The sequence below is a fragment of the Passer domesticus genome, chromosome 5 (genome assembly GCF_036417665.1).
Source record: "Passer domesticus isolate bPasDom1 chromosome 5, bPasDom1.hap1, whole genome shotgun sequence".
In the NCBI taxonomy this organism is placed as follows: domain Eukaryota; kingdom Metazoa; phylum Chordata; class Aves; order Passeriformes; family Passeridae; genus Passer; species Passer domesticus.
In genome coordinates this window covers 657,980-670,558 of record NC_087478.1, presented here as the reverse complement: position 1 = coordinate 670,558, position 12,579 = coordinate 657,980, and the positions used below count along the sequence as shown (strand labels likewise).

The 12,579-nt window shown below is 50.9% G+C and overlaps 1 protein-coding gene across 1 annotated transcript in view; it reads left to right on the top strand.

The window, feature by feature from the left end:
* The window catches only part of EXOC4 (exocyst complex component 4), a 326,179-nt gene extending 324,666 nt beyond the window's left edge, over positions 1-1,513 (top strand). The window contains exon 18 of the mRNA XM_064421658.1: positions 252-1,513. Within this exon, the coding sequence (XP_064277728.1) occupies positions 252-489 (238 nt within the window). The 3' untranslated portion in view covers positions 490-1,513. The remainder of the gene's footprint in view (positions 1-251) is intronic.
* Positions 1,514-12,579: the final 11,066 nt, after the last annotated feature.

Genomic DNA, 12,579 nt, shown 5'->3' with positions numbered 1-12,579 from the left:
CCTCACCATTCAGACCTGAAATTCTCTCATTTCCTCACGTTCAGGTGTCATTTCTTTAGAAGGATCAAAGTCAAGCCACCAGGTACTTTTGGCAACATTGCAGGGCCTCCGAGCCCCCCAAGGGTTGTCTCGGTAGCTCTGGACATCCGGAGTGATGTGCCGAGTTCCCACAGCTAAGCATCCATATCTGTGAGGCTTTCTTGTCAAACTTCCATCCTTCCCAACACCAGGGTGTTTTCCTCTCTTTGCAGGCAGTACTACGAGATGCTCTACAACACCGCAGACGAGCTGCTGAACCTGGTGGTGGACCAGGGCGTGAAGTACACGGAGCTGGAGTACATCTACGCCCTGAACCTGCTGCACCGCAGCCAGACGGGCGTGGGGGACCAAACCACGCAGAACATGCGGCTGCAGCGCCTCAAGGAGATCATCTGCGAGCAGGCTGCCATCAAACAGGCCACCAAGGACAAGAAAATCACCACCGTGTGACCGCCTCTGCCACCCCCTCACCCGCGGCTGACGCGTGGCATCTCCAAGATTTTTTTGTTTTGTTTTGTTCTGTTTTAATCTAAGAAAAAGTGGGAATCTTCTGGGCTTCGTGGTGAGGAGGGAATGTCATTTGAGATTTGGGGTTGGGGTGGTTTTGGTGTGTATCCACGTAACGCTTCTTCAATGTTCTTCCAAAAGTGATTCCACAGCAGGAGCCCCAGTGGGGCTTGGGGTGGGATGTTGGGCTTTGCTCTGCTGCTGCTGCTTTGCTTTGGGATCTAAAGGGAGTTGTGGGGTGGGAAAAGGGAAAATTGGGTCTTGGAAGTTCAGACCACACTAAATAATCAGCACCCTGCCAGTCAATCCCAGACCTGTTGATCACACCTTGATGGTTTGGAGATCTTTTCCGGAGCCTGCTCGGCTCTGCTAGTGCTCTCTCCAGGTTGTACCCACGTGAAGTTTCCTGCTGTTCCCACCGCTAAAAGATGGGATTGTTTGTTCCTTCAGGTGGTGATCAGCCAGCTCTGCACGTGGGAGGTAACACGGGACCATTTGTTTCCACTTCTCCTCTTTCATTATCCCGGAGCCATCTGGCGCTCCTGCAGCGCCGGGTGGAGGCAGGAGAAAATTGCCAATATAAAATAACACAAAAAGCTTCCTTCTCTTGTCCTGAATGTTATCTTTGAGTTCCCCCCAGCTCCAGAGATATTTTGTGGCTGTCTCTTGGTGCACTGGAAGGACAGGCAGGGTTGTGGAGCTCAGCACCAATGATCAGCAAGGGTAGGAGGGCACCAAATCCAGGGTCTGAGGCACACCCAGGGCACCAATTCTGCCCTGCCTTCACCCTCTAAATTCACCTGGCAAAAGGTTCCTTATTCCTCCAAAATCAGAATCCACTGCACTTGTGTTTGCCAAGAAAATTGGGGACCCGGCTGGGCTTCCTGTGCTGAGAAAGGTTCTCTCTGAGCTGTAGGTGCTTTGTGTGTCAACCTTGAAATTGCAGAATTAAAGGATGTTTAAAATGCCTGGTGGTTTGTCTGGCTGTTTTTGAGAACTGTCATTCCTGAGGTGCTTAAAAGATTCCTTTCCAGGCCCAAATTCAGTGTTTGAAGGCTCCAAAATGATTTTCTGAGTCACTCTGTCCAACCCTCAGCTACCATGGACCAACTCCAGAGGCTTCCCACCCTCCATGTAAGAAGCAGAGCCCATCAGTTCTTGTTGCTGAATCTTGAAGATTCCAAAGTTTTTTCCCTCCTTTTATTCACAATCCAGATTTTTCTCCTGTCAATATTGGCCATTAACTGCAGGAGTTCCTCCTTTTCCCTGGTGGGTTTGCAGGAGGGGGCAGAATTCCATGAGGGATGGTGATGGGAGTTCCTGGGATCACAGATCCACGTGGAGGTCCTGGAATGCTGGATATTCCCTACCCAGACTTTGGGAAAGGGAAAAGGAGCTGCTCAGGACAAGGAAATGGGATTTCCATGTCTCTTGTACTTGCTTGGGACAAAAAAATCTCATTTCAGACCCTTTGAGGTGTGGGACTGACGTGTGAGGAGCTCTGAATTCAGACTGGGCTGCTGTGGCCTGGTGTGCAACTGGTTAATTATTAATTTCTTAATAATCTGAGGCTTTGCAGTCCACATTTCCCACCCACCCAGCAGCTGTGCTGGCGGGGGCCAGGACAGCTTGGATAAAATCAGGAAAATCTCATCTTTGGGAGTGTTTTTGAGTCTAAAACAAATTATTTAAATTGTTTTTCCTCAAGCTGCTCCTCGCGTTGTCCATCACAGCCCCACGAGGTGTGAACAGAGCAGCAGTGACACTCGGGGCCTCACCTGCAGCAGGCACAGAGGAAAGAGAAGATTTTGCAATTGAGGTAATTAGAGCTTGCAATTAACTGGTGTCTCCTCGAGAGCTCAGACTCTCAGTCCTCTCCAAACCTTCACAAAGGAAATAAGTATTCCAGGGATCACACCAAGGAGAAAGGCAGGAGCAGCGTGTGGAACGTGGGAATCCAGAGCCCAAGAACCTCATTCCAGCTTCCCATGGACATTCCCTGCTCCATCTTCTGGGACTCCATGATCTCAGAGGTCTTTTCCAACCTTAATTCCAGGATTCATGATCTCAGAGGTTTTTTCCAACCTTGATCTTAGAGGTCTTTTCCAGCCTTAATTCCAGGATTCATGATCTCAGAGGTCTTTTCCAACCTTGATCTTAGAGGTCTTTTCCAGCCTTAATTCCAGGATTCATGATCTTAGAGGTCTTTTCCAGCCTTAATTCCAGGATTCATGATCTTGGAGGTCTTTTCCAACCTCAATTCCGGGATTCATGATCTGAGAGGTCTTTTCCAACCTTAATTCCAGGATTCATGATCTTAGAGGTCTTTTCCAACCTCAATTCCGGGATTCATGATCTTAGAGGTCTTTTCCAACCTTAATTCCAGGATTCATGATCTCAGAGGTCTTTTCCAACCTTGATCTTAGACGTCTTTTCCAACCTTAATTCCAGGATTCATGATCTCAGAGGTCTTTTCCAACCTTAATTCCAGGATTCATGATCTTAGACGTCTTTTCCAGCCTTAATTCCAGGATTCTTCCTTGCAGCAGCATCTTAGAATCCTCACCAGAGGCTCCTCACAGAATATTTTTTTCCTGGGAAGGTGGTTTTGGAATGAAGAATGTTTTCTTCCCACCGTGAGTGTAACACACCACGGATGCTGTGATTTTTGAAGCACAGAAATGGGGTTGTTGATCGCAGAGAGTTGTTCAGCCTGGAGAAAAAGAGGCTCGGGGGCACCTCCTCACTCTCTGCGACTCTCTTCCAAGAGGTTGTAGCCAGGTGGGATTTGGTTTCTTCTCCCCCAAGCAACAGCAAACGACCTCAAGTTTTACCAGGAAAGGTTTAGATTGGAAATGAGGGAAAAGTTCTCCCTGGAAAAGCTCTGAGTGTTGGTGTTTTGTTTCAAACCCTCTCTCGCTAACAGGAGATACCGTGGGTGTGGGGGAGAGATTTTGGGAACAGTTTTTGTTTACAGAGCTGGGTGGTGGGTGGAGACAAGCTGTCGTGGTGGGGAGTAAATAGCTCCTCAGACAGCCCCCTCACCGTGTCCACACCTCCCTCAGCATCCCCAGCATCCCTCGGGGGCTTCCTCTGGGACGAGAGGGTGGCTCTGCACTCCAGGGGCTCCTGAGGTGTTTGGGAAGTCCCCTGAGGCCACATCTGGTCACCAGGTGTTTGAAGTCCTGGACTCTGCACAGAGGAGCCACCACCCTTTTGGGTTTGGGCCGAGCCCCACAGTGCCTCTCTGGTGCTCAGGGGTCCTCGTGGTCCTGCCCAGCTTCACCAGGCTCTGGCTGTCCTGGGTTTATCACTTCTGAGGGGTGGAAGGGAAGCTCAAGGCTCCTGAAAGCGTCAGCCCTTGGGAAACTTTCCTGCCTTCCCAGCACTGATTTTTCCTTTCCTGCTGTCTGGTTCCTGTTTCTCCGTCCCAGCCTGTGGAAGTTGGGGCATTTAGAACACATTTGCAGTGGGAGATGGCTTCCCAAAGGAAAAACCCCACAAGAGGGTGTTGGAAATGGTGCAAAAATCCTGAGAAGCTCCTTTATCTTTGACCTGAGCTGAGCACAACCTACCCCAAATCTGCCCTGCAGGAGGGACCCAATTCTTGCTCTGGGGTCTTTTACAAGAGCACAGAACATCTCCAGTTCTGCATCCAGTGCTGGGATCAGCAGGATTTGGAGCTGCTGGAGAAGGTCCAGAGGAATCCATGGAGCTGCTCCAGGGCTGGAGCCAGGCTGGGAGAGCTGGGGGTGCTCACTTGGAGAAGGGAAGGATCCAGGGAGAGCTTCCAGCACATTCCAGGGCCTGCAGGGGCTCCAGGAGAGCTGCAGAGGGACTGGGGACAAGGGACAGGAGCCAGGGAATGGCTGCCAGTGCCAGAGGGCAGCCATGGATGGGATCTTGGCCATGAGGAATTGCTGGCTGGGCTGGAATTGCCAGAGCAGCTGGGGCTGCCCCTGCATCCCTGCAGTGCCCAGGGCCAGGCTGGACACTGGGACACTGGGAGGTGTCCCTGCCATGGCAGGGGTGGCTCTGGGTGACCTTGAAGGTCCCTTCCAACCCAAAGCACTCCATGATTATGTTCCCTTGCCCCAGTCCTTCCCCACAAATCATTCTGCTGTCCTGACGCGACCCTGCAGGACACAACAGTTCACAGACAAAGCCTGGAGATGCTGTTTTGTAGAGCCCCACGAAATGCCGGCAGCTCTGCCAGGAATCGTTCCAGGGAATGCTCCTTTGGTGCTTAAAGGGACAAGGAAATACTTCTCCAGACCACAAACCCGAAATGTTTCCACGGGGGCTGTAAATGTTCATGAGGGTTTCACAATTTCCTTTTTACAGCCTCATAATCTTTACCGGGTTTTAATTATCCCACGATCGTGAAGCCTGTGCTAGACACAATGGGGAAGGTGGAAGGAAAAGCAAATTTTTCTGATTCCTTTCATAGTCTCCAACACGTCCTCTCCTGAGGGTTCTGCCCTTTTTTTGTCCATGGATGGATGGATGGATGGATGGATGGATGGATGGATGATGGATGGATGGATGGATGGATGGATGGATGGATGGATGATGGATGATGGATGGATGGATGGATGGATGGATGGATGGATGGATGGATGGATGATGGATGGATGATGGATGGATGGATGATGGATGATGGATGGATGGATGGATGGATGGATGGATGGATGGATGGATGGATGGATGATGGATGATGGATGGATGGATGGATGGATGGATGGATGGATGATGGATGGATGATGGATGGATGGATGGATGGATGATGGATGGATGGATGGATGGATGGATGATGGATGGATGGATGGATGGATGGATGATGGATGGATGATGGATGGATGATGGATGGATGGATGGATGATGGATGGATGATGGATGGATGGATGGATGGATGGATGGATGGATGATGGATGGATGGATGGATGGATGGATGATGGATGATGGATGGATGGATGGATGGATGGATGGATGGATGGATGGATGATGGATGGATGATGGATGGATGGATGGATGGATGGATGGATGATGGATGGATGATGGATGGATGATGGATGGATGGATGGATGGATGGATGGATGGATGATGGATGATGGATGGATGGATGGATGATGGATGGATGGATGATGGATGGATGGATGATGGATGGATGGATCCATGGATGGATGGATGGATGGATGGATGCATCCATGGATCCATGGATGGAAGGATGGACCACGCAGGGACATCACGGCGTGGATCCCCCCCAAACTCACCACCTGCCATTCACAGACAGCTCTGGCTGGAGAGGTTCGGTTTGCTGGGGAGCCTTCCCACTGAGGCTCTCTCTGTCTTTGACTGCAGCAGTTTTATTTTATTAGCATGAATCATAACTGCTGATCTCGTTCTGGCTGTGGTGGATGGCCGTGGAGGGGAGGGCACTCACACAGGAGTGGGAAGAGGTGCCAGGAGGAAATTAGCACTGCAGTAATGTCGCTTCTCTTGCTTCCAGACGAGCAGGGAGCTCTGCTGGAAGTGGAAAGGAGTCATTTCCCAGAGCTGAGACACGGAAAATCCCACAAATGGCCACTTGCACACCCACCTGAGGCTTTGGGATCCCTGTGATACACCAGCCCCGCTCACCACCGCAGACCTTGGCCACAAAGAGCTGCCTGTGCTGTAATTCCGGGAATTCATTCCCCAGGATTCATCCCACCACACTTTAAACACCCACATCAGTTATATCCCAGGAGCAACCTGGGCCTGGACGTCCAGGGCTGTGAGTGCAGGGCAGGCAATGTGGAGCCCTGAGGACTCTGTGCTCCAAACATGATAAATTCCAAAGGAAGCTGAGATCCAAACGTTGCTCTCCTTGCTGGACTGGCCCTGTTTTTTCATTCCTGGCTGGGAAATTAGGATTCCATCCTAATCCGAGCTGGAGCTGCCCGTGCCCTGCAGTACAAGTTCCTGCTTTTGCACTGAGCAGGGAGCGTGCTCAGAAACGGGGTGTTTTACTTTATTTTCCATTCCTTCCTTTGCTGATCGCGTCTAACCACCGAGCCAGGAACAAAAAAACCACCGAGGTGGCTGCGGCCAGCATGTAATCATTAAATTTGCTTTTGGATGACCTGTGTGAAATTCATCAGGGGCGATTTACTGGGAAGTTCACTGCATCAGTGTTCTTTATTTACTCTGCTAAGCTGAGGCACAGTGGCAATCAGGGGAGAAAATTGGACTGTTCAGCACTTGGACTTTGGTGTTTGTCATTTCCTCTGCTGAGCTGCAGCACGAAATGTGTTTGGCACAGGCAGATCCCCTCTCGGGCTGCCTCAGCTCATCCATGGCACCCAGCCACTGTCAGGAGGAGGAAGCAGGGCTGGGAAAAGGAGAGGGAGACACAAAGGAGCTGGAATCCTGGTGCTGAGCATTTCCAAAGGCCTGTGGTGACTTTAATTAGTATTAGGGTTATTTTGTGGCCAGCAGCAGCAGGGAGGTCACTGTGCCCTGCCCTGGCACTGCTGGGTCACACCTCGAGGGCTTGGGAAGGACCTGGGGACACTGAGCACAGCCAGAGGGGACAGCGAGGCTGGAGAGGGGCTGGGAACACAAACCTGAGAGGAGCCCTGAGGGAGCTGGGGGGGCTCCCCTGGAGAAAAGGAGCCTCAGGGCTGCCCCCAGCCCTGCCCAGCTCCTGAAAGGTGCCTGTGCTCAGCTGGGGCTGGGCTCTGCCTCCAGCAGCACTGACACAGCCACAGCACAGCCCCGGGCTGGGCCGAGGGAAATTCAGGCTGGAGAGCAGGAAAAAGCTTTTCCAGCAAGGGGGATAAAGCTCTGGGATGGCTGCCCGAGGAGGGGGTGCAGTCACCATCCCTGGGGGTGTTTGACCAGCCTGGATGTGGCACTGGGGCCAGGCTCTGCCTGAGCTGTTGGACCCCATGGGCTGGAAGGTCTCTCCCAACCCAGCCATTCTGGGAATTCTGGGAATTCCACACCTCTGTCCCCCAGCTGGGACAGAGCTGCTGCTCTCCATGTCCCCTCTGCATGTCTGGGCTCTGGCACAGGGAGGCCGAGCCTGAGCCCAGCAGAGCCAGGACTAAGGAGGGAGAAGGCTGGGCCCAGGGTGGCCCCAGGGCAGGCACTGTCCCCTGTGCTGGCACTGCTGAGGGACCCCCTGCAATCCTGGGGACATTCCTGCAGAGAAAGGACTGGAGCATGGGCAAGGAAAGGGAATGGAGCTGGGAAGGGTCTGGAGAGGCTGAGGGAGCTGGGAAGGGTCTGGAGAAGCAGGAGGGGCTGAGGGAGCTGGGCAGGGGCTGAGCCTGGAGCAAAGGAGGCTCAGGGGCCCTGGTGGCTCTGCACAAGGCCCTGGCAGGAGGGGACAGCCGGGGGGTCGGGCTGTGCTCCAGGGAACAGGGACAGGAGAGAGGGAACGGCCTCAGGCTGGGCCGGGGCAGCTCAGGGGGGATTTTGAGGAAAAATTCCTCCCCAAAGGGGTTGTCCAGCCCTGGAACAGCTGCCCAGGGCAGTGGGGAATCCTGATCCTTGCAGGGATTTAAAATCCTTGTGGATGTGGCACTTGGGGACATGGCCTGGGCCGTGCTGGAGAACAGCTGGACTCGATGACCTTTTCCAACAATTTCCTCAATGATTCTTTTCCAACAACTCTGTGATGTCCCGAGCCACTCTTGACCCCTCACCTGACACTCCCCAGATTCCTGCCAGCTGTCCCCACATGGGAACTTCTCCACATTCCAGGCAGCCACCTCTGATGGGACACAGACACTCCTGCCACCAACCCCCCAGTTGGAAAATTTTTGGGCAGGTTCAGCAAGGAACACAAGAAGATGATGGGGAAATGAGCACACCCAAGCCATTGGCTGCAGGGAGCTGATTTAAGGAGCTTGGATGTGCTCCCAGCAGGAATCTCAGCCTTGGGAAGAAGCTGAAGGGAAAACGTCAAATAAATTCTCACCTCTGCCCCACCACCATGAAAGCTGGACCTGCAAACTGAGTTTTAACGGGATTTAAGTTTTCTGCTTTCCACCTCACTTCTCTTCCTACTCAGGAGCATTTGGGATTTCCTCCTCCCCACACCCAGCTGGGTCCTTTTATTGCCCGGAGCTTCTTTAGGGAATTTGTGGGGGGCTTTTACAAGTGCAGAGGGCTGCCCATAAATCTGCTTTGCATGTGGCACGGATTTGGGAGCTGATTGTTTTTATAATTGAATGGTAAATCAATGTATTTAAGGCCAGGGTTTGCCATTAACACTCCTGAGTAGGAAGTGCTGCCTCTGTCAATAGTGGGGAGGTTTTATGAGGACAATAACTGCAGATTTACAGCTTCAGCTCTGGGTTTTGGGGTTATTTTAATGGTCATTCAGTATCTGCTGTTCCAGAGCCAGGAGAATTTGGGGAACATTTCACATCGTGGCCAAGCAGTGTTTGCAATTCAAAATAAGATGGAATATTTGGGGAAACATCTCACCCATTGTCCAGCATTTACCTTTTATATTTTTCACATTCTGTACTGCTTTGGTGTGTGGGTCTGAGCTTCATATTATGGGATGGGGAGCTCTGTGCACAGAGCAGGGAGACAAAACAATTCCTGCTGAGCTGGGCACCAAGGACAAATGATCCCAATGCCAGCCCAGGAGCACAAACCCCGTGGGCTGAGAGAGAAAAACAAGGATGGGAGTGCAGGGGCTGCAGTGGGGTTGGACACTGAACTGCAATGTGCACATGGAGCAGAGCTGAGCCCAGGGAGAGACCCCGGCAGCGCTCGTGCATTTTGGGGCCATTTGGGTTCATCTTGGGTGCATTTTGGGACCATTTGGGTTCATCCTGGGTGCATTTTGGGGCCATTTGGGTTCATCTTGGGTTCATTTTGGGACCATTTGGGTTCATTTTGGGACCATTTGGGTTCATCTTGGGTTCATTTTGGGGCCATTTGGGTTCATCTTGGGTTCATTTTGGGACCATTTGGGTTCATCTTGGGTTCATTTTGGGACCATTTGGGTTCATTTGGGTGCAGCCCTGTCTGGGCTCTGGTGCTGCCCCAGGTGCACCCATGGAGGAGATCCTTTCCATCAATCCCTGCTTTATTCTTTAGGTGTGTCCAGCCTCTGTTCTAGGTCAGATTCTCAAGGCATCACCATCAGCCCCATCTCCTGTGGGGTGACCCAATTCCCTGGTCAGTGGCAGTCCTGGTGCAGGAGAGAAGCAGGGGATGATGACCCTGTGTCTGCAGAAGGCAAAACCCGCAGATGTGGGCTGTGAAACAGCAGGGTTGGGCAAGGAGAACATCCTGGAGACCACGAAATCTTGGAACAGCCCCAGCAGCACGACAGGGAGCAAAACATCGCTGCCCTTGAGCAGCTCCTGCTCAGCTTTGCAGCTCTGCTGATCCAGAATTGTTCTCCTGGGTCTCAGCAAACCTCAAAGCCTAAAGAGGCAGCCTGGAACAGATGCTAAACTGAGTTTGTGTTAGGTTACAAATGCAGGATGTGGCTGGGGTGTGTGTTCTATGGCCACCTGTCAGAGGTGGGGCAGTTCTCTCTGTCCATGGGGCAGTTTTCTTTATCTCTTCCACAGCCAATCCTCTCTCCAAAAAGATAATTTCTGTTAATTAAGTGTCCCTGTGTGGCTGATAAAATTTCATCATCCTATTGGGAGATACCCTGCCCAGGGCAGGAGCCAAGCATTCCTACCTGGATCCAATCTGAGCCTGGAACAGCACAGCAGCCTTTGCCCACTGCATTCCCAGAGGAGCAGCTTTCTCCTGCCCTGCATTGCCAGAGGAAGAGCAGGCCCATCTCCAGCAGCCCTGGAGCTGCAGAGGAAAACTGCAGCCTTGTGCAGGATCCCTGCTCCAGCAGAAGCACAGCTGGCACTGCAGGAGGGCTGAGCCCCCATGGGATGGGACTGTGCCACCCCCCTGACCCACAGGGCTCAGCTCCTGCTCTCACTCTGGCTGTGCTTTGTTCTCTTGTTTGTACTATTAGATTTGTATTTTTTAATTTTCCTAGTACAGAACTGTTATTCCTATTCCCATATCTTTGCCTGACAGCCCCTTAATTTTAAAATTATAACAGTTCAGAGGGAGGGGGTTTACATTTTCCATTTCAGGGGAGGCTCCTGCCTTCCTCAGCAGACACCTGGCTTTCCAAACCAAGACAGATTAAATGAATAAAGTACAGATTTATCAAAGGTCTTCACGGGATACACCTTGGGCAGTGCAAGAGCCCGGCCGTGGATGGACCCAAGAAGGGTGGTGAGTCACAAATTTTCACACTTTTATAAGTTTTGGTCCATTTCCATATTGGATTCATTGTCCAGCTCCAGGTTATGCAGTCCCACCCTCCCAGTTTGCTCTCCTCAATTGTTCTTTTTACTTTCTGGGCCTGAAGCTGCAGCGGTGTCCTTGGTTGTGGGGCTGGAAAAGGATTGTTGTGTCTGACTGAGCTGTGAGGAGAAATTTCCGACACTTTATATGGAGCTCAGAGTCACACACTAACGCAGAATCTGGAAAATATCAGAGCTGAAACTCAAGGCATCCCTCCCCAGCCCCGCTCCCAGACAGGGCTCCCCTCCCCGGCAGGGTTTTCTGTCCTTCCTGAGCTCTCCAGCCCTTCCCTTCGCTGCCGGGGGCTGCTCACTGGAGAAGGAATAAATCCCATTACGGGTTTTAACATTTATGGCCAGCGAGATAATAAAAGGATGCAGTTTGGGGTGGCTTTATTGCACTTATCATAATGTTTCCCTGAAGCACAGAGATAAAAGTCAGCGAGCAACGTCCATAAGGAGTTTTTATATCTCCCTCTTCATTTTTTCCTTGGCAATAACCACCTCATTCGAAGACGGTGTCACTTTACCAACAATGGAAATTCACTGCAGTAACCCCATCCCCAATATTAAATTGTTTCACCACATGGATAAGTTCTTTTCCCATGTTTATCTTGCAGGGATTTGCATTTGGAGACATCTCCTCCTTGTTTTCCCCTTTATTTTCTGCCTTTTCATTCTCAGTTTACCCTGTTCTGCCATGTGGAAAAAAAAAACGGTGGATATTAGACCCAAAACCTCAAATATCTGTAACATCTTTACTTCAAATTTGTATTAGGAGCAGATTGCTGTCTGTAAGATACACATGATATAAAAACAAGATATCTCAAAAGCTGTAATTTTGCTTTCCCCTGCTGTGACAGTCTCATCTCTCATTATTTCCCAAAAATCTGGCAAAATTATATTTATTTTTTCCCATATCGGTTCTGAAATTGTACCTTTCTCTTAAAGAAAAACAGCATTTCACTACCAACTATGAAGCATTAATGGTATGTTGTGAAAACAAAGTATAACGGAAATCTAATTTATGTTTATATTTCTCTGTGTGTGTGTGTATATACATATACAGATGTTAAAATATATATAAAATTAATATTCCCAGGTCTGCTCCAGTGCAATTGGAAGCACAAAAGTCATGACTGAAAGTCATCCCTTGAGGCAGGAGAAGAGACGCAGCCATTTACTGATCCCTAACAACAAGAAGTGTTTTCCCCTTCAATCTTTTCGCCCCAAAATCCCTCTTTTGTGCCAGTTTTGGCCCTTCCCAATGGGATGGAACGATGGCAGGTTACAGGTGGGGCTCTGGGCACTGTGGTCACGCAGGTGAGACACGGCACGCCTGGAAACCATTTGATCCTCAGGGGTGTCAATTTGAATATGCAAATCGGGCTTAATGAGGGTCTGGGCTACCTTATGGCCGACCAAAAACTCTTTGGTCACCCTCCACACACTGAGGCGGCAGTAAAGGCTCTGTATTCGCCAGAGAGTGTTTGTGCGCCTCTTTATCTCCTTAAATTGACATATTTTTAACGTTTATAAGTTTGTTGTGCGGGAGCGGGGCCGATGGCTGCCTCAGGGAGGCGAACTACAATTCCCATGGTGCTTTGCTGCAGGCTCTGCGCTCCTATTGGCTGGCGCGGCCGTTTGCGCCAATCACCTCCCTCGGGCTCTTGCCGTCTCCATGGCAACGCGTAAA